The 26,038-nt window shown below is 47.8% G+C and overlaps 1 protein-coding gene across 1 annotated transcript; it reads left to right on the top strand.

Moving 5' to 3' along the window:
* Positions 1-567: 567 nt before the first annotated feature.
* Positions 568-24,602, top strand: LOC126108334 (WAS/WASL-interacting protein family member 3-like). Its single transcript, XM_049913551.1, has 7 exons — positions 568-1,046; positions 11,506-11,743; positions 12,143-12,268; positions 12,475-12,636; positions 12,814-12,913; positions 13,146-13,290; positions 24,431-24,602. Exons 1-7 carry the CDS (start codon positions 568-570, stop codon positions 24,600-24,602), a joined length of 1,422 nt encoding a protein of 473 aa, XP_049769508.1.
* The last annotated feature ends 1,436 nt before the right edge of the window (positions 24,603-26,038 follow it).

Genomic DNA, 26,038 nt, shown 5'->3' with positions numbered 1-26,038 from the left:
GGCAATGGTGGGAGAGAGGGGGGTAGAAGAGGAGGAGACACAGAGCAGGTGGTGGGAATGGAAAGAGAGGAGGAGGGAGGGGCGGAAGAGGAGGAGATGCAGAGTATGTGGTGGGAATGGAGAGAGATTGGGTGTGGAAGAGGAACAGAGGAGGTGATGGGAATGGAGAGAGAGGGAGGGGTGGAAGAGGAGGACATAGCAGGTTGTGGGAACAGAGAGAGAGAGAGGGAGGAGGGGAGGAGACACAGAGCAGGTCCCGGGAATGGAGAGAGAGTAAGAGGGATGGAGGGTTGCAGGAGGAGGAGACACAGAGTAGGTGGTGGGAATGGAGAGAGAGAGGGAGGTGTAGGAGAGGAGGAGACACGAGCAGATGGTGGGAATGGAGAGAGAGCTTGAGGGGTGGAAGAGGAGCAAAGCATGTGGTGGGAATGGAGAGAGGGAGGGAGGGGTGAAAGAGGAGGAAGCGCAGAGGAGGTGGTGGGGATTGAGATAGAGAGGGAGGGGTGGAAGAGATGAAGCGGAGGTGCTGGCAATGGAGAGAGAGAGGGAGGGGTGGAAGATGAGGAGATGCGTGGTGGTGGGAATGGAGAGAGAGAGGGAGGGGTGGTAAAGGAGGAGACACAGGAGGTGGGAATTGAAAGAGAGAGGGAGGGGTGGAAGAGGAGCAAAGCAGATGGGGTGAATGGAGAGAGAGTGGGGTGGAGGAGGAGGAGACACAGAGGAGGTGATGGGAATGGAGAGAGAGAGTGGGGAGGGGTGGAAGAGGAGGACACAGGTCAGGTGGTGGGATTAGAGAGGGAGGGGTGGAAGAGGGTGAGATTCAAAGGAGGTGGTGGGCATAGAGCGAGAGGGAGGGATGGAAGAGGAGGAGACACAGAGAAGGTGGTGGGAATGGTGAGAGAGAGAGTGGGGTGGAAGAGGAGGAGACGCAGAGGAGTTGGTGGGAATGGAGAGAGAGAGGGAGGGGTGAAAGAGAAGGAGATGCAGGTGGTGGGAATGGAGAGAGAGAGAGAGCGAGGAGTGGAAGAGGAGGTGACACAGAGCAGGTGGGGAGAATAGAGAGAGAGGGGTGGAAGAGGAGAAGACTAGTTGGTGGGTATGGAGAGAGAGAGAGGGAGGAGTGGAAGAGGAGGAGACACAGAGGATGTGGTGGGGATTGAGAGAGAGAGAGGGAGGGGTGGAAGAGGAGGAGACACAGAGCAGGTGGTAGAAATGGAAAGAGATAGAGAGAGAGGGGTGGAAGAGGAGGAGACACAGAGCAGGTGGTGGAAATGGAAAGAGATAGAGAGGGAGGGGTGGAAGAGGAGGAGACACAGAGCAGGTGGTGGGGATTGAGAGAGAGAGAGAGAGAGAGAGGGAGGGAGGGGTGGAAGAGGAGGAGACACAGAGCAGGTGGTGGGAATGGAAAGAGAGGGGGAGGAGTGGAAGAGGAGGTGACACAGAGGAGATGGTGGAAATGGAGAGAGAGAGAGGGAGAGAGAGAGAGAGAGAGAGGGGGGGGGGAGGGTGGAAGAGGAGGAGATACAGAGCGGGTGGTGGAAATGGAGAGAGGTAGAGAGGGAGGGGTGGAAGAGGAGGAGACACAGAGCAGGTGGTGGGAATGGAGAGAGAGAGAGGAGTGGGAGAGGAGGTGACACAGAGCAGATCGTGGGAAGGGAAAGAGAGGGGGAGGGAGGGGTGGAAGAGGAGGAGACACAGAGAAGGTGGTGGGATGGGAAAGAGAGGGGGAGGGAGGGGTGAGAGGAGACACAGTAGTTGTGGTGGTGGTGGGAGTGGAGAGAGAGAAGTTGGTGCGGAAGAGGAGGAGATGCGGAGCAGGTGGTGGGAATGGAGAGAGATTGAGGGGCGGAGGAGGAGGAGACACAGACCAGGTGGTGGGAATGGAGAGTGATGGAGGGGTGGAAGAGGAGTGACACAGAGGTTGTGGTGGTAGTGGAGAGAGAGAAGGAGGGGTGGAAGAGGAGGAGACGCAGAGCAGGTGTAACAAAATGTGAAAAATGCAATTGTCCAGGGATGCACCTAAGTGAGGGTTTCACAAATGGGCTGGGGTGCACAATCCCTAGAAGAACAAACGTCATTTTAAACGCAAAATGATACATGCCAAAATGAAAATTAGGCATACAATTAGTGAGGCAGATTTGGTTTCACTGCTCAAAACATTATACGTTCTGAAATACTTAGAATTTAATGAATGGAAACAGAGCTACAGTTCTGCCGTAATGTGAATTGCCTATACTGTCCTGAAGCCGGCTAACATGCTAACCTTGTTCTGTGCGCTGCAGCAGGAATTGTTGCGCTATTTCTATACTTTTCAAGTCTACATGTTTTGGAATGTATGAGGTTGAGACTGTGAAAGTAAGTCTGCTGTCACTAGATGTACGTCTAGTTTTCATTTTCGTAGAAAAAAATGTATGTGCCATTTAAAAACCACAAATTTGTGAGGAAAAATTTAAGTTTGCTCGTAATTGTAATTCCTAGGTATTTAGTCGAACTGACAGTCCTTAGATTTGTGCGATTTATCGTATACCAAAAATTTATCGGATTTCTTTTAGTATCCATGTGGATGACCTCGCACTTTTCTTTGTTTAGTGCTAAAAATGACTCTGAGCACCATGGGACTTAACTTCTGAGGTCATCAGTCTCCTAGAACTTAGAAGTACTTAAACCTAACTAACCTAAGGACATCACACACATCCATGCCCGAGGCAGGATTCTAACCTGCGACCGCAGCGGTCGCCCGGTTCCAGACTGTAGCGCCTAGAACCGCTCTGGCACCCCGGCCGGCTTTAAGTGCTAATTGCCTTTTCGCACCATACAGAAATTCTGTCTAGATCATTTTGTAATTGGAATTGAACGTCTGATGATTTTACTAGTGGGTAAATTACAGTGTCATCTGCAAACAATCTAAGGGGGCTGCTCAGATTATCACCTAGATCATTTATGTAAATCAGAAACAGCAGAGGGCCTATGACACTACCTTGCGGAACGCCAGATCTTCTACTCGATGATTTACCGTCTATTACTACGAACTGTGACCTCTCTGAGAGGAAACCACGAATCCAGTCACACAAATGAGACGATACTCCATATGCACGCAATTTGATTAATAGTCGCTTGTGAGGAACGGTATCAAAAGCCTTCTGGAAATCTGGGAATATGGAATCGATCTAAGATCTCTTATCGACAGCACTCATGGGAGTAAAGAGCTAGCTTTGTCGCACAAGATCGATATTTTCTGAATCCCTGTTGGTTATGTATCAATAAGTCATTTTCTTCAAGGTGATTCGTAATGTCCGAGTACAGTATATGCTCCAAAATCCTACTGCAAATTGAGGTCAGTGATACGGTTCTGTAATTCCATCGCTTACTCCTATTTGCTTTCCTGAATATTGGTGTGACCTGTGCTACTTTCCTTTCCTTAGGAACAGACCTTTCGTCATGTGAGCGGTTCTATATGATTGCTAAGAAAGGCGCTATTGTGTCTGCATTCTCTGAAAGGAATCTGATTGGTATACCATCTGGACTGGACGTTTTTCTGCAGTATCACAGAGGGAACATCCATGTTCTCGTAGCCCTATTACATGATGTCCCTCAAACTCAGTGAGGCGTTGATAACGGCATCTTTGTCGACTTATAGCCGGTTTTGACTAACATCAAGTCACCACGTCCAGTCTCATGGGTAACTAAAGTAGACGACCGTTACGGAGTGTATTTTTGATGTTGCGATTTTTTTTCCGTCAGTATTTTCAAGCGGCCCTTCGGATACTGTGAGCGTCAGCTGTTCTCATAGCGCACGAGGCCGCCCGGCCTTTGGCTTACGTCGGTCCTTGCCACCGTCCCGAGCCCAATTTTTCTATGCGCCGGTTTTAGGAAAGCAAACGAAGAACAGATAGGGCGACGCCGGCTCAGATGGGGTGGCTCAATCTGAGCGCGCAGCGGCCCGGTAGGCTAACTTCAGTGCTAATTAAGCCCGGAATGGTGCATCGTATTGAATTTTTTTCCTAAATACATTGCTTAGGACAACCTTCCCTGACATACCTTTACAAGCTCTTCTACATCTACATCTACATTTATACTCCGCAAGCCACCCAACGGTGTGTGGCGGAGGGCACTTTACGTGCCACTGTCATTACCTCCCTTTCCTGTTCCAGTCGCGTATGGTTCGCGGGAAGAACGACTGTCTGAAAGTCTCCGTGCGCACTCTAATCTCTCTAATTTTACATTCGTGATCTCCTCGGGAGGTATAAGTAGGGGGAAGTAATATATTCGGTGCCTCATCCACAAACGCACCCTCTCGAAACCTGGCGAGCAAGCTACACCGCGATGCAGAGCGTCTCTCTTGCAGAGTCTGCCACTTGAGTTTGTTAAACATCTCCGTAACGCTATCACGGTTACCAAATAACCCTGTGACTTCTCTTCTTTGGATCTTCTCTATCTCCTCCGTCAACCCGATCTGGTACGGATCCCACACTGATGAGCAATACTCAAGTATAGGTCGAACGAGTGTTTTGTAAGCCACCTCCTTTGTTGATGGACTACATTTTCTAAGGACTCTCCCAATGAATCTCAACCTGGTACCCGCCTTACCAACAATTAATTTTATATGATCATTCCACTTCAAATCGTTCCGCACGCATACTCCCAGATATTTTACAGAAGTAACTGCTACTAGTGTTTGTTCCGCTATCATATAATCATACAATAAAGGATCCTTCTTTCTATGTATTTGCAATACATTAGACTTCTCTGTGTTAAGGGTCAGTTGCCACTCCCTGCACCAAGTGCCTATCCGCTGCAGATCTTCCTGCATTTCGCTGCAATTTTCTAATGCTGCAACTTCTCTGTATATTACAGCATCATCCGCGAAAAGCCGCATGGAAATTCCGACACTATCTACTAGGTCATTTATATATATTGTGAAAAGCTGTTTCTGACCGCTCTGTATATATTTTGCTGTTTATCATAATTTTTTCTTCTGTTGTATCAATTTAATATTTGCACCTGTAAAAAATAATTTTGTAAGCCACACGCTAAATAAATAAATAAAGTTCGGCTCATCGGTCATACCGGTTAGAGTCGTCGTTCTGCTAGATGTGGTATCTGGGCGTGCTAAATTTCGCCCCGTATACATTCCCCAAATCAGCTACGAATTTAGTCGTCTATTCTTCGTACTACAGTGTTTCTGAACACATAGGAAAATTTCGTTGCTTCTGGTGTTGCAATATTAGTCGACAGCAGTGCATTTAAATGACAGGACGAAGATGCTGTGATATGCAAATGGTTAGCTTTTCAGAGCATTCGCACAAGGTTGGCACCGGTGGCGACACCTACAACGTGCTGACATGAGGAACGTTTCCAACCGATTTCTCATACACAAACAGCAGTTGACCGGCGTTGCCTCGTGAAACGTTGTCGTGATGCCTCGTGTAAGGAGGAGAAATGCGTACCATCACGTTTCCGACATTGATAAAGTTCGGATTGTAGCCTGTCGCGATTGCGGTTTATCGTATCACGACGTTGCTGCTCGCGTTGGTCGAGATCCAATGACTGTTAACAGAATACGGAATCGATGGGTTCAGGAGGGTAATACGGAACGCCGTGCTGGATCCCAACGGCCTCGTATCACTAACAGTCGAGATGACAGGCATCTTATCCGCACGGCTGTAACGGATCGTGCAGCCACGTCTCGATCCCTCAGTCAACAGATGGGGACGTTTGCAAGACAACAACCACCTGCACGAACAGTTCGACGACGTTTGCAGCAGCATGGACTATCAGCTCGGAGACCGTGGCTGCGGTTACCCTTGACACTGCATCACAGACCGGAGCGATTGCTATGGTGTACTCAACGACGAACCTGGTTGCACGAATGGCAAAACGTCATTTTTTGCGGATGAATCCATGTTCTGTTTACAGCATAGTGATGGTCGCATCCGTGTTTGGGGACATCACGGTGAACGCACATTGGAAGCGTGTATTCGTCATCGCCATACTGGCGTATCACCTGGCGTGATGGTTTGGAGTGCCATTGGTTACAAGTCTCGGTGACCTCTTATTGGCATTGACTGCACTTTGAACAGTGGACCTTATATTTCAGATGTGTTACGTCCCGTGGCTCTACCCCTCATTCGATCCCTGCGAAACCCTACATTTCAGCACGATAATGCTCGACCGCACGTTGCTGGTCCTGTACGGGCCTTTCTGGATACAGAAAATGTTCGACTGCTGCCCTGGCCAGCACATTCTCCAAATCTCTCACCAACTGAAAACGTCTGGTCAATGGTGGCCGAGCAACTGGCTCGTCACAATACGCCAGTCACTACTCTTGATGAACTGTGGTATCGTGTTGAGGCTGCATGGGCAGCTGTACCTGTACACGCCATTCAAGCTCTGTTTGACTCAACGCCCAGGCGTATCAGGGCCGTTATTACGGCCAGAGGTGGTTGTTCTGGGTACTGATTTCTCAGGATCTATGCACCCAAATTGCGTGAAAACGCAATCACATGTAACTTCTAGTATAATATATTTGTCCAAAGAATACTCGCTTATCATCTGGATTTCTTTTTGGTGTAGCAATTTTAATGGCCAGTAGTGTATTTTAAAGTAAAGCCCAGAACTTTTAAGACACAAAATAGATACGCTACATTTCTTGTCAGACTCAAACAGTTGTGAAATAAATGGACATAACTGATATTGCGAAACTTCTGCTTGCTTCTGCCCAAAGTGGATAACGCGATGTGAGAAATGCGACGCGCTGTGACTGACTTCGTCTACGGTGCCAAAAACTAGAAGCGGCTGCTGGAATCGATTGACTTGCGTGTAACCTCGATAAAGTAACCTCTATACGTGATCTCAACAATTTCATCTCTGTCTGCCTTAAGTCGCCAGTGTTGTTGCCTACATCAACGTAGCAAAAGCGTGCTGGTTGAATGCAATGATGATACTCCGTGCAACTACCGTGGGTCAGAAAACTGCAGCCCCGCAAATGCGACGACAGCTGAAAAGCTAAGACCTCAGACAGCAGACTTCCGTCTACACTGACGAGCCAAAGAAACTGGCACACCTGCCTAACATCGTGCAGGGCCCCCGCGAGCACGCAGAAGTGCCGCAGTACGACGTGGCATGGACTGGACTCAGGTCTGAAGCAGTGCTGGAGAATCCCACAGGGCGGTCCATAAATCCGTAAGAGTACGAGGGGCTGGAGATCTCTTCTTAACAGCACGCTGCAAAGCATTAGAGATACGTTGAATAATGCTCATCTACGGGAAAATAAGGAGACTAGCGGAAGTGTTCCTGGAGGCACTCTGTAGCAATTCTGGACGTGTGGGGTGATGCACTGTCGTGCTGGAATTGCCCAAGTTCGTACGAATGCACAGTGGACACGAACGGATGGAGTGATCATGAGAGGCACCCACATGCCTTGCTCATACTGTGGCATCAAGCAGTCAGGCTTGCAAGATGAGTGGTCTGCCAAGCGAGTGGATTCATTCTTATTTATCGAGTAACACGAACTCTCGTACTCACAATTAAGTCAGAAACTAACCTCCTGTATGAATAATACGCAACGGAAACGCACATCTGACTATCAGTGATTTACAGAACTCAGACTGTTCACTACGCACAGGCAATACCACATTTTCTTTATGTCTTTTATTTAACGGCTTTTATCAACACGTGGCCACCGCACTGAATATGAATGGCGCACACATTATGAATTCGGAACATCATGACAACATACAATTCGAAGGAAAAGTCCACCAATCTTTTTCTTCTCACTACCTTATTTATTCCGATAAATTCTATAACCTAAACACACAAATTCTATAACCTACAACAATAACACATGAGAAATTCCGCCCAGTGGGCTTGGCTTTACATTGGTGAATCTCTATCTTATGGTCTCGTAATTATTTAGCGCTACAGTGCACTTTCTGGATAGGATGGTGGATCTTTTATTATTTCTCACACTTCGACTCTCACAATCATCATTACGAAACTTTCCTCCAGACCGAGCAGTACAGAACGAACAAGCATAACCCACTAATCTTTTGAAACTACCTCGCTACTCTCCCATGCAAACCACACATACCCAAATTACATGACATACACCACACTACAATATGAAATACTACACAGGTAATAGTCACAACATTATCACTTTAAGCTTTCCCACTTCAATTAATATTTATCCCAGTTCCACACGACACTGCCCCACTTCGTAATTCTACTTTCCTACTATGAACTCTGGAGATATATGCGCGTCTTCCTGTGCAATGCAAGCCAAGTGGCGTTGCTGGATAGACGGCTGACTCACCTTGCTTCTCTCTCAGAGTTTGAATCTAGCGTCACACGGAATCATATCACGCAAAGTAATATTAAGAACGTATTCATCACACACGCGAGTCCTCAACTGATACCATGGACGAGTACTTCTCTTTATCCTTTGTCTCATACACAGATTGAGACTCACACAGTACTCACCACGTGGAAGTACTCGTGTCTAATTTCAAGTCCTGCACACGCCATTTCTTAAATATTTCAGCTTATGGTACACACGCTATTTCTTAAATATTTCAACTTATTGTACACACGCTAGTAATTCAGGTTAACTTAAGCACACAGAAGTATTTCAACTTATTGCTACACGTGGTTTCATTGTGACCGTTGGTCACTTCCGAAGATTACTACAATCCCATTAATATTACCTGCCTGACATTTAATTCTCCCCACAAAAGTTCCTGAAATAGAGAAATTATTATTTCAAACTACTCTTAAATATTCCACATGCATACCATGTCTCCACTCTTTCGTCATTACGGAGCACAACTAAAACAGGTCATAACAGCACAAGATCCAGCGGCAGAGTGCCGAAACATGGCCATTCTCGAGGTCCTCTCGCACCTCTGCTGAAGTGGGGGAGCACCTTGCTACCGTATTGGTCAGCTACATTTCAGGCACTCAAAGCGCAGGTAAGTTTCATCTCTTTGGTCCCATCAAAGGATCGTCTCAAAGATGATCATATATTCACATTCACTATCTGCGGTTAGCAGACGACCATACATTCATTCATTTCACAGATCTCACCAAACTGGATGTAGGGATTTACTTTGTGGGAGTGCGCATGTGATCAATTAAATAAATAAATTGTCATTCTTTCCCACACTGGTATCCGGCTTCGCTGTATTAATTGAAATTGAGTTATTTTACAAAAACAATGTGTTGTTCTGACAAAAATAATGAAGTATTTTGTACCTATTTTCAATGTCGGGTGGTACTGTACCCTTTCAATCATGCAGGATGCTTACGTATGTGTCACCTGTCAGAGACGTATCTAGACGTATCAGGGGTCCCAAATCGTTCCGACTGCAAACGTCCCACACCATTGGAAAGCCTCTGCCAACTGGAACAGTCCCCTGCTGACATACAGGGTCCATGAATTTGTGAGGTCGTCTGCATACCCCTGCACGTGCATCCACTCGATACGATTTGAAAGAAGACTCGCCCGTCCAGGCAACATGTTTCCAGTCATCGACAGTCCAATGTTGGTATTGAAGAGCCCAGGCGAGGCGTCAAGCTCTGATGTCGTGCAGTCACGAGTGGGCTTTCGGTTCCGAACGCCCATATCGTTGATGTTTCGTTGAATGGTTCGCACACTGACACTTGTTGATGGACCAGCATTTAAACCTGCAGAAATCTGCTGATGGGTTGCACGTCTTTCACGTTGAACGATTCTCTTCAGTCGTTGTTGGATCCGTTCTTGCGGGATCTTTATCTGGCCGCAGCGATGTCGGAGATTTATCATTTTACGGCATTCCTGATATTCACTGTACTCTTTTGAAACGGTCGTACGGGAAAATCGCCGCTTCATCGCTACCTCGGAGACACTGTGTCCCATCGGTCGTGCGCCGGCTATAACACAACGTTCAAACTGCCTTAGATCTTGATAAGCTGCCACTGTAGCAGCAGGGACCGACCTAATAACTGCGCCACACACTTGTTGTCTTATACAGACGTCGCCGACCGCAGCGCCGCATTCTGCCTGTTTACATATTTGAATACGCATAGCTATACGAGTTTCTTTCGCGCTTTAGTCTATCCCTGGTGAAGGAAAGCCGAATATTGTCACCTTACTGCCAGCAACAGACGTAAGACGTGAATTCCAGCACAATGCGGAGTACAGTGTCGTGTTTAAATACAAAGCAAAATACAGGGCCCTAACTTATCTCTAAGGGAGAAGTTTTGGTTCGAAGTGAGGCTAAAACAGAACTCTTCTGTGCTCTCGGGAGCAAAGACAAGCAAACCTTCCTGTTCTTTCGAGAGTTGAGGCAGGGTGTTCTGCTGCTTCCAGAGTGAAACAGGAATCCCGTAGCCAAAACCGCCTGCTCAGCTCTCTTAGCTGCGCGGGTTAGCCGCGCGGTCAGGGGCGCCTTGCCACGGTTCGCGCGGCTCCCCCCGTAGGAGGTTCGAGTCCTGTGTTGTCCTTGGCGTAAGTGAGTTTGAGTTAGATTAAGCAGAGCGTCAGCCTAGGGAGGGATGACCTCAGCAGTTCGGCTCCATGGGAAGTTACCACAAATTTGTTAAACTTTCTTAAACCCCCTCCCTCCTCCAAGGTAGGGACGAGCAACTTACAGCTTAGAGCCCATGGTGCATACTCTCTGTCTGCTCGTACTAAACGGCTTCAGCCAATCACACTCAAGTTTTTTCCAGAATGCATCCCTGCTAACAATTCTCTAACGGGGGTAGGACGTCAAACTGGCCGATTTTGAGCAGGAGAGACACCACAAGACATTTTAATTTCCACTGTCTATACTTTTACAAATAAATTCATAAAACTTTGTCAGCATGACCAGGAAGTACTCAGAATTCACACTCATAGCAGTGGAAGTTCGAAAACATAACGAAGTAATTTTTTTTACACGTGAAATTTCATCTTTTTTTCACTTACTAATAGCAGCATTTGTTGCTATAGGTACACTTTTCTTCATAAGTAAGAGAGATGGTTCGATGAATTTTGCACAGCATACAAACCATACTTAAAAGTGTGTGAAACTCTAGAATTTTCCGAATCTGTTAAATTCTGTGGTAAAAATTGAGGTAATTAACTACAAAATTAGTGTTTTTTCTAAACATGAAGTTTAAAATACAACAGATCATTCGTTTTTTCATTAATTAAATAAATTCTAGAGTTTCCTACACTTGTAAGTATGGCATGTACGCTGTGCAAAATTCATCGAAGAATCTCTCTAACTTATGAAGAAAAGTGTACCTGTAGCAACAAATGCAGCCATTAGTATGTGAAAAAATGATGAAATTTCACACGTAAAAAAAATTATTTTGTTATGCTTTCGAACTTCCACTGCAATGAGTGTCAATCTTGAATCCTTCCTAGTGATGCTGACAAAGTTTTATGAATTTATTTGTAAAAGTATACACACTGGAAATTAAAATGTCCTGTGATGCCTCTCCTGCTCCAAGTCGGCCTGTTTGACGTCCTAACCCTTTAAGCAAATGTGGCAGTCCGGAACGTCCGACTCAAAATGTTGCTGGGAGCAAGTCTGGTGTACGGGTTGGAGACGCCAGCCTGTACCCTGGCCGCTTCCAGGTGGCCACGGAGCTGTTTGAAAGGATCTGCGTGCGAGGCAGCACGGCAGCTGCCAGCCTGCACCCGCCGCGCCACTCACTCAGCGCCTGCGCTCCTGGTGAAGACCCGGCGTCTGGGGGCACCGGCCGGCTCGGCGACCGCGTTCGTACGCTGTTACGCGTCTCGGTGGCCGGCCAAGGCGGGCGGCCCAGTCGCCGCCCCCGCCGCCCCCCGCCGCCCCCCGCCGCCCCCCGCCGCCCCCCGCCGCCCCCGCCGCTCCCACCGCCCCCGCCGCCCCGCCGCCCTCACACCGCCGCTAGGCCAGCCGTTTGCGGCGTGTGGATCCGCGTCCGCGGTGCCACTAACAAGGAGACGCCCCCAACTGTGCGATCGGATCTTTGAAACTATCAGTAGTGTGACGTTGGTTGAAGATGCCACGTATCACACACTGCAGCCATTCTCCCCGCCGAGCTCTCGTCTGCGAGTAACTCACGAAAAAAATATTCGTGTTGACTGGAATACTCTCTTTCAAATTCTGAAGGTTGCAGGGGTAAAATACAGGGAGCGAAACGCTATTTGCCGCCCCCGCCGCCCCCGCCGCTCCACCGCCCCGCCGCCCCCGCCGCCCCCGCCGCCCCCGCCGCCCTCACACAGCCGCTAGGCGAGCCGTTTGGCCCCGCGTCCGCGGTGCCACTAACAAGGAGACGCCCCCAGCTGTGCGATAGACGTTCTGAAACTATCAGTACTGTGACGTTGGTTGAAGTTCCCACGTATCAGACACTGCAGCCATTCTCCCTGCTGAGCCCTCGTCTGCGAGTAACTGACGAAAAAAATATTCGTGTTGACTGGAATACCCTCTTTCAAATTCTGGAGGTTGCAGGGGTAAAATACAGGGAGCGAAACGCTATTTGCCGCCCCTCCGCACCCGCCGCCCCCGCCGCCTCACCGCCCCGCCGCCCCCGCCGCCCCGCCGCCCTCAAACAGCCGCTAGGCCAGTCGTTTGCGGCGTGTGGATCCGCGTCCGCGGTGTCACTAACAAGGCGACGCCCCCAACTGTGCGATCGGATCTTTGAAACTATCAGTAGTGTGACGTTGGTTGAAGATGCCACGTATCACACACTGCAGCCATTCTCCCCGCCGAGCTCTCGTCTGCGAGTAACTCACGAAAAAAATATTCGTGTTGACTGGAATACTCTCTTTCAAATTCTGAAGGTTGCAGGGGTAAAATACAGGGAGCGAAACGCTATTTGCCGCCCCCGCCGCCCCCGCCGCTCCACCGCCCCGCCGCCCCCGCCGCCCCCGCCGCCCCCGCCGCCCTCACACAGCCGCTAGGCGAGCCGTTTGGCCCCGCGTCCGCGGTGCCACTAACAAGGAGACGCCCCCAGCTGTGCGATAGACGTTCTGAAACTATCAGTACTGTGACGTTGGTTGAAGTTCCCACGTATCAGACACTGCAGCCATTCTCCCTGCTGAGCCCTCGTCTGCGAGTAACTGACGAAAAAAATATTCGTGTTGACTGGAATACCCTCTTTCAAATTCTGGAGGTTGCAGGGGTAAAATACAGGGAGCGAAACGCTATTTGCCGCCCCTCCGCCCCCGCCGCCCCCGCCGCCCCACCGCCCCGTCGCCCCCGCCGCCCTCACACAGCCGCTAGGCGAGCCGTTTGGCCCCGCGTCCGCGGTGCCACTAACAAGGAGACGCCCCCAGCTGTGCGATAGACGTTCTGAAACTATCAGTACTGTGACGTTGTTTGAAGTTCCCACGCATCAGACACTGCAGCCATTCTCCCTGCTGAGCCCTCGTCTGCGAGTAACTGACGAAAAAAATATTCGTGTTGACTGGAATACTCTCTTTCAAATTCTGAAGGTTGCAGGGGTAAAATACAGGGAGCGAAAGGCTATTTACAATTTGTACAGGAACCGGACGGCAGTTGCAGGGTGTCCAGAAAAGGACTTCCTGATTTCAAAATTAAATATCTCTAAAACAAAGATCGATAGAGGAATGCTGTAGGGGACTGATGACCTCAGATGTTAAGCCCCATAGTGCCTAGAGCCATTACTTTTTTTTTTTTTTTTTTTTTTTTTATCCACCGTTAGACACCGCGGAACCCATCTTGCCCACACTTTTGAACACCCAAGAGTGCGGATAGTTTTATCCACACTTCCTTTGCTGATCGACATATGTAGCACTAACTGCCGAGTCGTAATGCGACTGTCCACGCGAGTGACGACATGTGACGTGTGACAGCCGTGGATGGCCTCCCCGACCGCTGCAAACCGTGGAGCTCCCCCAAACCGCCTTCTCGTGACCTCAGCGTCCGTGCTCAGCGTCTAACTGCCCTTGTGTCGACAGCAGACGCTCTATGGGACTTAACATCTGAGGTCACCAGTCCCCTAGAACTTAGAACTACTTAAACCTAACTAACCTAAGGACATCACACGCATCCATGCGGTCACGCGGTTCCAGACTGAAGCGCCTAGAGCCGCTCTGCCAGACCGGCCGGCTTCTGACAACATTCGAACCCATAACCCACTGCATGCAAGGCTGTTATCCTATTCATTAAACCACGCAATCAGACGACATATTTCAATTTTCTTATTGCTACTGAGTATTACACAAAATTTCGAATTTTTTTAGTCAACTAATCGTAAACGAGGACCTACGAGGGCATAGGCTGCAGTGTGTGATGCATGGGATCCGGAACTACATCACCGTGTAGGTATTTTCCAAAAGTGCATCGACCGCTGGGGACCTCTCCTTGTAAGCTTACGCGGCTATTCCATATAAAAGTTCGACACCCAACAAATAAGTGAACTGCAATGCAGGTTTACTTGACGATGTTACTCATATTCATTATCTTTAATAAACGGTTCCAGTCCCATCAGTAGATACCTCATCAGTTTATAATCTTTTGTATAGGAGTGGGACGGAATCTTTGTAAGGTGTCAAAATACTGCCGCCTTTATATATATATATATATATATATATATATATATATACACTCCTGGAAATGGAAAAAAGAACACATTGACACCGGTGTGTCAGACCCACCATACTTGCTCCGGACACTGCGAGAGGGCTGTACAAGCAATGATCACACGCACGGCACAGCGGACACACCAGGAACCGCGGTGTTGGCCGTCGAATGGCGCTAGCTGCGCAGCATTTGTGCACCGCCGCCGTCAGTGTCAGCCAGTTTGCCGTGGCATACGGAGCTCCATCGCAGTCTTTAACACTGGTAGCATGCCGCGACAGCGTGGACGTGAACCGTATGTGCAGTTGACGGACTTTGAGCGAGGGCGTATAGTGGGCATGCGGGAGGCCGGGTGGACGTACCGCCGAATTGCTCAACACGTGGGGCGTGAGGTCTCCACAGTACATCGAGGTTGTCGCCAGTGGTCGGCGGAAGGTGCACGTGCCCGTCGACCTGGGACCGGACCGCAGCGACGCACGGATGCTCGCCAAGACCGTAGGATCCTACGCAGTGCCGTAGGGGACCGCACCGCCACTTCCCAGCAAATTAGGGACACTGTTGCTCCTGGGGTATCGGCGAGGACCATTCGCAACCGTCTCCATGAAGCTGGGCTACGGTCCCGCACACCGTTAGGCCGTCTTCCGCTCACGCCCCAACATCGTGCAGCCCGCCTCCAGTGGTGTCGCGACAGGCGTGAATGGAGGGACGAATGGAGACGTGTCGTCTTCAGCGATGAGAGTCGCTTCTGCCTTGGTGCCAATGATGGTCGTATGCGTGTTTGGCGCCGTGCAGGTGAGCGCCACAATCAGGACTGCATACGACCGAGGCACACAGGGCCAACACCCGGCATCATGGTGTGGGGAGCGATCTCCTACACTGGCCGTACACCACTGGTGATCGTCGAGGGGACACTGAATAGTGCACGGTACATCCAAACCGTCATCGAACCCATCGTTCTACCATTCCTAGACCGGCAAGGGAACTTGCTGTTCCAACAGGACAATGCACGTCCGCATGTAGCCCGTGCCACCCAACGTGCTCTAGAAGGTGTAAGTCAACTACCCTGGCCAGCAAGATCTCCGGATCTGTCCCCCATTGAGCATGTTTGGGACTGGATGAAGCGTCGTCTCACGCGGTCTGCACGTCCAGCACGAACGCTGGTCCAACTGAGGCGCCAGGTGGAAATGGCATGGCAAGCCGTTCCACAGGACTACATCCAGCATCTCTACGATCGTCTCCATGGGAGAATAGCAGCCTGCATTGCTGCGAAAGGTGGATATACACTGTACTAGTGCCGACATTGTGCATGCTCTGTTGCCTGTGTCTATGTGCCTGTGGTTCTGTCAGTGTGATCATGTGATGTATCTGACCCCAGGAATGTGTCAATAAAGTTTCCCCTTCCTGGGACAATGAATTCACGGTGTTCTTATTTCAATTTCCTGCACACAATAACATCGTCAGTGTACAGCTACGTACCCCTGCTGATCCTGCCTGATGAATTGTTTGTTACGTACTGAAACCATCAGAGGTGCCTTTCTTTTTCGTTTGTGTACACACAGGGCTACTTCGAGGTCTGTTGAAAATATGCCAATCACTATAACCTGCTCAGTTTGTTAGTGAAACATTCACCGAAACAGACATACATTTGTGAAGATGCTCCTTATGATTTATCATGGCTGCGGTAGAATGGCTTTCGAAAAACCAAGAAATTCAGATTTTAAACCCGTAGTCGTCTCCTAGTGATGATACGGTCTAATTTATCAGTTACAAAATGTGCATTAAGGACGTTGAAACTACAGACAAGTAGGGAGTGAAGTAGGTGGGACCTGGGCGAATTCAAATAACCACAGGTTGATGAGAGTTTTGAAGGGAGCATTAGGGAAGTACCGACCGAAAGCGGGAAAGGAATAGAATAGAACTGATACATTTGAGGAATGAAATGAATGTAGCGGGGGATGAAATACCCAAAAACTCAAGCACCAGGAAAAATCCTTGTATGACACACGAAATATTTAATGTCATTGACAAAAGGAGAAAATGAAGCAACCAAATTATGATACTTCCATCTAGAAAAACAATATTGACGGGAAGTTAGTAAATGAAAATAGGAATTGCTAAAAACTGTATAATCATTCATGATTATGAGAAAGATAGATGTCATATACAGGAATCTTTAGAGAAAGGAAATGAAGAATTATGAATAGCAATAGTTCAGATGGTAACCCAGTTTTACAACGAGAGACTGAAATATGGAAGGATTACATGGAAAGGGTAAAGGAAAATGGGCTTAAAGGCGGCGTAATGCAGTTGGAAGTAGATGAAAGTGAGATGCCAGAAGTGGAAATGCGAGAAGAATTTGACAGAGCACAGGAAGACCTAAGACGAAACGAAACACCTGAAGTAGACATCATACCCTCACTTATTGAGAACGTACTGATTTCATGAAAGCGAGCAGTAATGGTAAGATTTACTTTTCACTAGCTGTACGTATCTCCGTATGTAGCTACCCATTCTGACTGCACCTCCACAATATGCGTACATTCGCTGATGAAAGTTGTTATGAATAATCCGTCAAAAATTGACAACAATATTCATACCCATTCCTATAACACTAAAGGAAAAGATGATGCATTGTTAAAGCTATCAGTGCCTCACGCAGGAGTTCAGTACGCATCAACAAAAAATTTTCATCATGTCTGACTAGTAACAAACTAAGTTTCAAAATCTAACCTAAAAAATTCGTCCACTGCATGGACAAATTTTTACTTTACAAACTGGAAGCCTGTAAAACAAATGAAGGAAACCTAGTTTTAGGTGTAGACGAATGAATGGATCTAACAAAAGCACTGTTGTGTTTTTCAGCGCGAAGACAGGTCTGATGCAGTTCCTTCTCCGCAAGCACTTTCTTCAACTCACATACACATAATTCCCTCCACTACCAAATTTACGATTTGTTGATGACTCAAGATCCGTTGCATAAACCGATCTCGTCTTCTTTTGCTAGTTGCGCCACAATTTTCTTTCTTTGTTCAAATGTGTGTGAAGTCTTATGGGACTTAACTGCTAAGTTAAGCCGGGACCAGCCGCACAGTCCACGACTGCAGCGCTTTAGATCGCTCGGTTTCTTTCTTTCCCGAGTTAGATACAGTAGCTCCTCTTTAATTGTTCGATCTACGCAAGTAATCTTCAGCATTCTCGCGTCGATGTAGATGTGGAGAAAGAACTCACGAATCTCCGCTCGTCCTTGTTCGTCACTAAGCTTTTTTTTTTTTTTTGGTCATCAGTCTACTGACTGGTTTGATGCGGCCCACCACGAATTCCTTTCCTGTGCTAACCTCTTCATCTCAGAGTAGCACTTGCAACCTACGTCCTCAATTATTTGCTTGACGTATTCCAATCTCTGTCTTCCCTTCCTCTACAGTTTTTGCCCTCTACAGCTCCCTCTAGTACCATGGAAGTCATTCCACCATGTCTTAGCAGATGTCCCTTCTCCTTATCAGTGTTTACCACATATTCCTTTCCTCTCCGATTCTGCGTAGAACCTCCTCATTCCTTACCTTATCACTCCACCTAATTTTCAACATTCGTCTATAGCACCACATCTCAAATGCTTCGATTCTCTTCTGTTCCGGATTTCCCACAGTCCATGTTTCACTACCATACAATGCTGTACTCCAGACGTACATCCTCAGAAATTTCTTCCTCAAATTAAGGCCGGTATTTGATATTAGTAGACTTCTCTTGACCAGAAATGCCTTTTTTGCCATAGCGAGTCTGCTTTTGATGTCCTCCTTGCTCCGTCCGTCATTGGTTATTTTACTGCCTAGGTAGCAGAATTCCTTAACTTCATTGACTTCGTGACCATCAATCCTGATGTTAAGTTTCTCGCTGTTCTCATTTCTACTACTTCTCATTACCTTCGTCTTTCTCCGATTTACTCTCAAACCATACTGTGTACTCATTAGACTGTTCATTCCGTTCAGCAGATCATTTAATTCTTCTTCACTTTCACTCAGGATAGCAATGTCATCAGCGAATCGTATCATTGATATCCTTTCACCTTATATTTTAATTCCACTCCTGAACCTTTCTTTTATTTCCATCATTACTTCCTCGATGTACAGATTGAAGAGTAGGGGCGAAAGGCTACAGCCTTGTCTTACACCCTTCTTAATACGAGCACTTCGTTCTTCATCGTCCACTCTTATTATTCCCTCATGGTTGTTGTACATATTGTATATGACCCGTCTCTCCCTATAGCGTACCCCTACTTTTTTCAGAATCTCGAACAGCTTACACCATTTGATATTGTCGAACGCTTTTTCCCGGTCGACAAATCCTATGAAAGTGTCTTGATTTTTCTTTAGCCTTGCTTCCATTATTAGCCGTAACGTCAGAATTGCCTCTCTCGTCCCTTTACTTTTCCTAAAGCCAAACTGATCGTCACCTAGTGCATTCTCAATTTTCTTTTCCATTCTTCTGTACATTATTCCTGTAAGCAGCTTCGATGCATGAGCTGTTAAGCTGATTGTGCGATAATTCTCGCGCTTGTCAGCTCTTGCCGTCTTCGGAATTGTGTGGATGATGCTTTTGCGAAAGTCAGATGGTATATCGCCAGACTCATATATTCTACACACCAACGTGAATAGTCGTTTTGTTGCCACTTCCCCCAATGATTTTTAGAAATTCTTCTGCCTTATTTGACCGTAAGTCCTCCAAAGCTCTTTTAAATTCCGATTCTAATACTGGATCCCCTATCTCTTCTAATCGACTCCTGTTTCTTCTTCTATCACATCAGACAAATCTTCACCCTCATAGAGGCTTTCAATGTATTCTTTCCACCTATCTGCTCTCTCCTCTGCATTTAACAGTGGAATTCCCGTTGCACTCTTAATGTTACCACCATTCCTTTTAATGTCACCAAAGGTTTTTTGACTTTCCTGTATGCTGAGTCTGTCCTTCCGACAATCATATCTTTTTCGATGTCTTCACATTTTTCCTGCAGCCATTTCGTCTTAACTTCCCTGTACTTCCTGATTTTCCCGGAACATGTTTGTACTTCCTCCTTTCACCAATCAACTGAAGTATTTCTTCTGTTATCCATGGTTTCTTCGCAGCTACCTTCTTTGTACCTATGTTTTCCTTCCCAACTTCTGTGATGGCTCTTTTTAGAGATGTACATTCCTCTTCAACTGTACTGCCTACTGCGCTATTCCTTATTGCTGTATTTATATCGTTAGAAAACTTCAAACGTATCTCGTCATTCCTTAGTACTTCCGTATCCCACCTCTTTGCGTATTGATTCTTCCTGACTAATGTCTTGAACTTCAGCCTACTCTTCATCACTACTATATTGTGATCTGAGTCTATATCTGCTCCTGGGTACGCCTTACAATCCAGTATCTGATTTCGGAATCTCTGTCTGACCATGATGTAATCTAATTGAAATCTTCCCGTATCTCCCGGTCTTTTCCAAGTACACCTCCTCCTCTTGTGATTCTTGAACAGCGTATTCGCTATTACTAGCTGAAACTTGTTACAGAACTCAATTAGTCTTTCTCCTCTTTCATTCCTTGTCCAAAACCCATATTCTCCCATAACCTTTTCTTCTACTCCTTCCTCTACAACTGCATTCCAGTCGTCCACGACTATTAGATTTTCGTCCCCCCTTTACATACTGCATTACCCTTACAATATCCTCATACACTTTCTCTACCTGTTCATCTTGAGCTTGCAACGTCGGCATGTATACCTGAACTCCCTAAGCTTACACACTACTTAACCTAAATTACCCTAAGGACAAACACACACACCCATGCCCGAAGGTGGACTCGAACTTCCGCCGGGACCAGCCGCACAGTCCACGACTGCAGCGCTTTAGACCGCTCGGTTTCTTTCTTTCCCGAGTTAGATACAGTAGCTCCTCTTTAATTGTTCGATCTACGCAAGTAATCTTCAGCATTCTCGCGTCGATGTAGATGTGGAGAAAGAACTCACGAATCTCCGCTCGTCCTTGTTCGTCCCAGCCATCCCGAGCGCCGTGTGTTACATAATGGCTTGACCTGACGCCCAAGTCGCACGTCGAGTTGCGCTCTGTGAAAACTATCGTCTAGTAGTTTTGGTGCACTACATAAATGACGTAGTAAATGGTAGGATGACCGGCAGTGTTGGTAGAACTGGTAGGGAAAGAACCGTTAATAAAAGCGTAAGAGAGAAAATGGCAGCAGGCGACTTCTCTTTGTTTTTTGTTTGTTTGCTTGGTATTAGAACGACACATCGTCGGTCTTAGTCCATTGTGTTATTCAGTTTCCTCACAGAACATAAATTACGTTTAATGAGTAATAAAAATTCGCTTATCGTGTAACTTCTACACTTTTAAACGAGCAATGCAATTACTCTTGATGTAAATACTGTGTACAGGCTGAAACGTAAGTTCGACGAAGTACTCAAGCCATGTCTGATATATTTTTATTTTGCGTTTTCTAGCGCTAGATGAGAAACCTGTAATGTTTAATTTATTTATTACTATAATATACCTCTGTTTCACTTTACAAATCAACAATACTGGAATGAAACCTGAATTAAACATTGACAGTAGCAGTTTTGCTTTATATATGTGCTGCTTATTCTTATATAACAGCCAGGAGAATAACTATGTAGAACAAAAATGTTCCGTACGTTACCTGGCCCTCTATATTCGAGTGTTGTCGGGCTAGTAACGCATCGCATTACTTTCTCAGTCGAAAACAATGCTACCAATTCGAAACGTTACGTATGTATTATTTGTCGCCTGAGCAAGTTTCCTTCAGTTCCGACAGATAGCGTAGCTGCAGGACAGTTTCAAAATGGCGTCTGTAGGTGATGTACGTTACAAGCAACGCGCCATCATTGAACTTCTCCCTGCAGAGAAAGAAACTGTGGGAAATACTCACAAGCGCTCTTGTTAAGTCTGTGAAGCATCTGCTGTCGACAGGAGTACAGTTAGTCGCTGGGCACGGAGGGTGACGTCATCAGAAGGCGGTTCGGCGGAGCTCCACGATTTGCAGCGGTCAGAGAGGCCATCGACGGCTGTCACACCTGAGATGTTGCACCGAGCTGATGTCGTCTTTCGCGAAAACAGACGCATTACGAAACTTCCTGGCAGATTAAAACTGTGTGCCCGACCGAGACTCGAACTCGGGACCTTTGCCTTTCGCGGGCAAGCACTCTACTATCTGAGCTACCGAAGCACGACTCACGCCCGGTACTCACAGCTTTACTTCCACCAGTACCTCGTCTCCTACCTTCCAAACTTTACAGAAGCTCTCCTGCGAACCTTGCAGAACTAGCACTCCTGAAACAAAGAATATTGCGGAGACGTGGCTTAGCCACAGCCTGGGGGATGTTCCCAGAATGAGATTTTCACTCTGCAGCGGAGTGTGCGCTGATATGAAACTTCGTGGCAGATTAAAACTGTGTGCCCGACCGAGACTCGAACTCGAGACCTTTGCCTTTCGCGGGCAAGCGCTCTACCATCTGAGCTACCCAAGCACGACTCACGCCCCGTCCTCACAGCTTTACTTCCGCCAGTATCTCGCCTGTGAGGACGGGGCGTGAGTCGTGTTTGGGTAGCTCAGATGGTAGAGCGCTTGCCCGCGAAAGGCAAAGGTCCCGAGTTCGAGTCTCGGTCGGGCACATAGTTTTAATCTGCCACGAAGTTTCATATCAGCGCACACTCCGCTGCAGAGTGAAAATCTCATTCTAGACGCATTACGACTCGGCAGTTAGCGCTGTATCTGTCAATCGGCAAAGGAAGTGTGGATGAAATTATCCATATTCTTGGATATTCAGAAGTGTGTGCTAGATGGCTCCCATAGTTTCTAACGATGGATGACAAATCGGACAGAAAAACTATTTGTCTCGATTTCAACGTTTTGAAGCTGAGGGGCAGGCCTTCATGTCCCGAATTGTGACAGGTGCTGAAACCTGGGTTCACCATTTTGAACCTGAAACAAAACGACGGTGTTGATAATTCTTCCAGGTTATATGGCCGTGGTCCATGGGATTCTTCAATTCATAACGATTCGTCGAATACTACGTTGGACATCTTCAGAGATATGGCTGGTCCTGCTGCGTCCTGCCGCCATCGACCCCTTCCTTGTCCATGCCGACTCAGCAGGACTCAGTAGGGCCAGCCATACCTCTGAAGTTGTCCAACGTAGTATTGGACGGAACGTTAGGAATTGAAGAATTCCATGGACCACGGCCATATGACCCTGAAGAATTATCAACAACAAAACGACAGTGAATGGATCGGCGCCATTCCCACTTCCCACAGAAGGAAAAAAGTCAAAGCAACTGCTTCCGCCAATAACGTCACGATCACCGTGTTCTAGGATTGCGAAGGTGTAATTTTCATTGACGTTTTGCCAAGAGGCGGTACCATTAATACACAAGCACACGTCAACACGTTAACATAAGTCGAGATGCGATTCAGGCGATTTCGACGCCACACCAACGCAGGAGATGTTTTGCTGCAACACGATAACACTCGGCCCCTCACAAGTAGATGGCTGCAGAACACATCGCAAAACAGGGCTGGACTGTGTTAGCCCGTCCACCCTACAGCCCTAACCTGGCCCCTTCGCACTTGCACTTGTTTGGGCCATTCGTGAAAGACATGTCGATGACATTTCGATGGTCCATGCAGTGAAGCACTGACTTTGCCACCAGCAGAATGATCGGTACCGACAGGGCATAAACGCCCTCATTTCGAAGGCCGTACAACGGGATGGAGATTACGAGGAAAAATAGCGTGTGTAGATAAAACACTATGTGTGTGTGAATAATTCTTATTAAGTTGAACAGAAAATTGTTGAAGGAAAAAATGCGGTGCATTACATTCTGTGAAACCCTCGTATATCCTTACTGAGTTTCTAGACAGTTCACCAATTTCTGTTTTTGAGGGAGTCTAGTGAGACACTGATCGCATTGGTAAGGAAAGCAGCCATAGCGAGGTAACGCCTGATCGGTATGCTACACGCGCAACATACAGGTAATGCGGGTGCGAGCTACTAGGGAAACAGCCGTGGTCACCACTCATTATAGCAGTCTACGGTAGACTTACTGAGTATCCAGATGGTTCGCCAATTTCTGTTTTTGGGGGAGTCTAGTAAGACACTGATCGCATTGGTAAAGAAAGCGATCGTAAAGAGTTAACGCCTGATAGGTATGCTAGAAGCGCAACATACAGGTAATGCGGGTACGAGCTACTGACAACAGCTACTAGGGAAACGCCCGTAGTCGCTGCTCATTATAGCAGTCTACGGTCGGCTTACTGAGTTTCCAGATGGGTCACCAATTTCTGTTTTTGGGGGAGTCTAGTAAGACACTGATCGCAATGGTAAAGAAAGAGATCGTAACGAGGTAACGTCTGATAGGTATGCCACGCGCGCAACATACAGGTAATGCGGGTGCGAGCTACTAGGGAAACTGCCGTTGTCGCCGCTCATTACAGCAGTCTACGGTGGCCTACGTAGTCGTGCAACTCTATTGGGACGGCGTGTTTTTGCCCGTGCCGCGACGGCGAGACGAGGAAGAAGGAGAGTGAGAGGCGAGAAGAAGGCGCGCGGGGTGTCAACAGCGCGGCGTCCGGCTGCGGCCTCCGGCTCGGCTCCGCGGGGTGTGGTCCGGTATCGACCGCGCGCCCTGCGGCCGGCGCCGACATCGACCCCTGCCTCGTCTTCGGCCCCACCCCCCCCCCCGCGCTCCCCTCCCCCGCCGACGCCTCTTCCCTCCGCCCTTCCCTCTTCTTCCTCTGCTCCTCCGCCTCCGCTTCCTGGTGGACGCTGGTCAGCTAGCGCAGCCGACCACCCCCTCGCCTCATCTGCATGCAGGCGCCCCCCGGCGCCCCGCCCCCCCCCCCAGCCGCCAGCGCGGGGGCGGCCAGGGGGCGGCATGCCTCCTCCGCCCCCGCCGCCCCCGGCACTTTCTCCCTCGCCGCACGCCGCCCCTGACCTAGAGCGGCGCACTTTTCATAACATCCGCTTCGCCCTCCGCCGCTATTAAAGCTGCTACACTCACACGGCGCGACAAAAACACACTGCGAGCAAAAAAAAGCGGCAATCCATTCTCTCGGGCCCGTTTTAAACGTGCGACTTTCTGGTCAGAAATCCTCTACTCGCTGCGTGCGCGCGTCACGCTTAGACCGCAGACGGTGTACGCCGCCGCATGACGTCACCATTGTGAAGCCAACATCTCGATCAGCTTGTAAGCTTTCTATGAAAATTTATCTATAAGTGAAAGTACTGAATATTCCTTTTTGTAAAGACTTTCTCCCCGCGGAATGTGTGCTTCTGATATCGTAGTCAACTGCTGAACAATACTGACCGTTGCTCGATTCTGTGTTGCGCATGTGAACAATGTCGTGAACCAAACTTTAATTTGAAATAATGAAAAGTAATCTAATTAAATGGCAGAAGTAACTAACTTTGTACTCAGCGAAAAATATTTAACTGCAACTCAATACTGAAGTACGTTATGAAAGTTGCATGACGTGAAGTGTAATTTGTGACTCGAAATCTACACGAAAGTAAAATATTTCTCAACTCGGAAGAAAAACAACTGTTTCATACTGACTACATTGTTCTCTGTAAATTAATCTACTTCCTCAGCACAACTCCTGATATTGCTGACTACGAACTGTTTCACGTGGCGTGAACTGCACTAATCTGTGAAGCAGGGGTGGAGGGACTTAACATCATGAACCCTGAAGGGCAGTATGTAAATCCGTAAGAGTACGAGGGGGTGGAGATTTCTGAACAGCACGTTCCAAGGCATTCCAGATATGCTCAATAATGTTGATGTCTTGGGAGTTCGGTGGCCAGCGGAAGCGTTTAAGCTCAGTAGAGTGTTCCTGGAGCCACTCTGTAGCAATTCTGGAGGTCTGGGATGTCGCGTTGTTTTGCTGGAATTGCCCAAGGCCGTCGCAATGCACAATGGACACGAACGGACGCAAGTGGTCAGACAGTATAGTTACGTACGAGTCGCCTGTCAGAGTTTTATTTAGACGTATCAGGGGTCCCATACCACTTCAGCTGCACAAGACCCACACCGTTACAGAGCCTCCACCAGCTTCAACAGGCCGCTGCTGACATGCAGGGTCCACGCATTCATGAGGTTGTCTCTTTACAAGTAGACGTTTATCCGTTCTATACAACTTGAAACGAGACTCGTCCGACCAGGAAACATGTTTCCAGTCGTCGACAGTCCAATTTCGGTGTTGACAGGGACAAGCGAGGTGCAAAGCTTTGTGCCGTGCAGTCATCAAGGTTACACAAGAGGGCCTTCTGCTCCGAAAGCCCATTTCGATGACGTTTCGTAGAATGGTTCGCACGCTGTCAGTTGCTGATAGCCCAGCATTGAAATCTGAAGCAATTTGCGGAAGGGTTGCATTTCTGTTACTTTGAACGATTCTCTTCAGTCACCATTGGCCCAGTTCTCGC

Source organism: Schistocerca cancellata, chromosome 11 (genome assembly GCF_023864275.1).
Source record: "Schistocerca cancellata isolate TAMUIC-IGC-003103 chromosome 11, iqSchCanc2.1, whole genome shotgun sequence".
NCBI classification, from domain to species: Eukaryota; Metazoa; Arthropoda; class Insecta; order Orthoptera; family Acrididae; genus Schistocerca; species Schistocerca cancellata.
The sequence above is the reverse complement of the archived record's forward strand: the minus strand, read 5'-3'. Positions and strand labels throughout refer to the sequence as shown.

Coding starts and splice junctions, on each gene's coding strand:
- LOC126108334 (XM_049913551.1), top strand. CDS start 568: ATGCGTGGTGGTGGGAATGGAGAGAGAGAGGGAGGGGTGGTAAAGGAG. Junction 11,744..12,142: donor CCGGCCGGCTCGGCGACCGC/GTTCGTACGCTG, acceptor GGTAAAATACAG/GGAGCGAAACGCTATTTGCC. Junction 12,637..12,813: donor ACAAGGCGACGCCCCCAACT/GTGCGATCGGAT, acceptor GGTAAAATACAG/GGAGCGAAACGCTATTTGCC.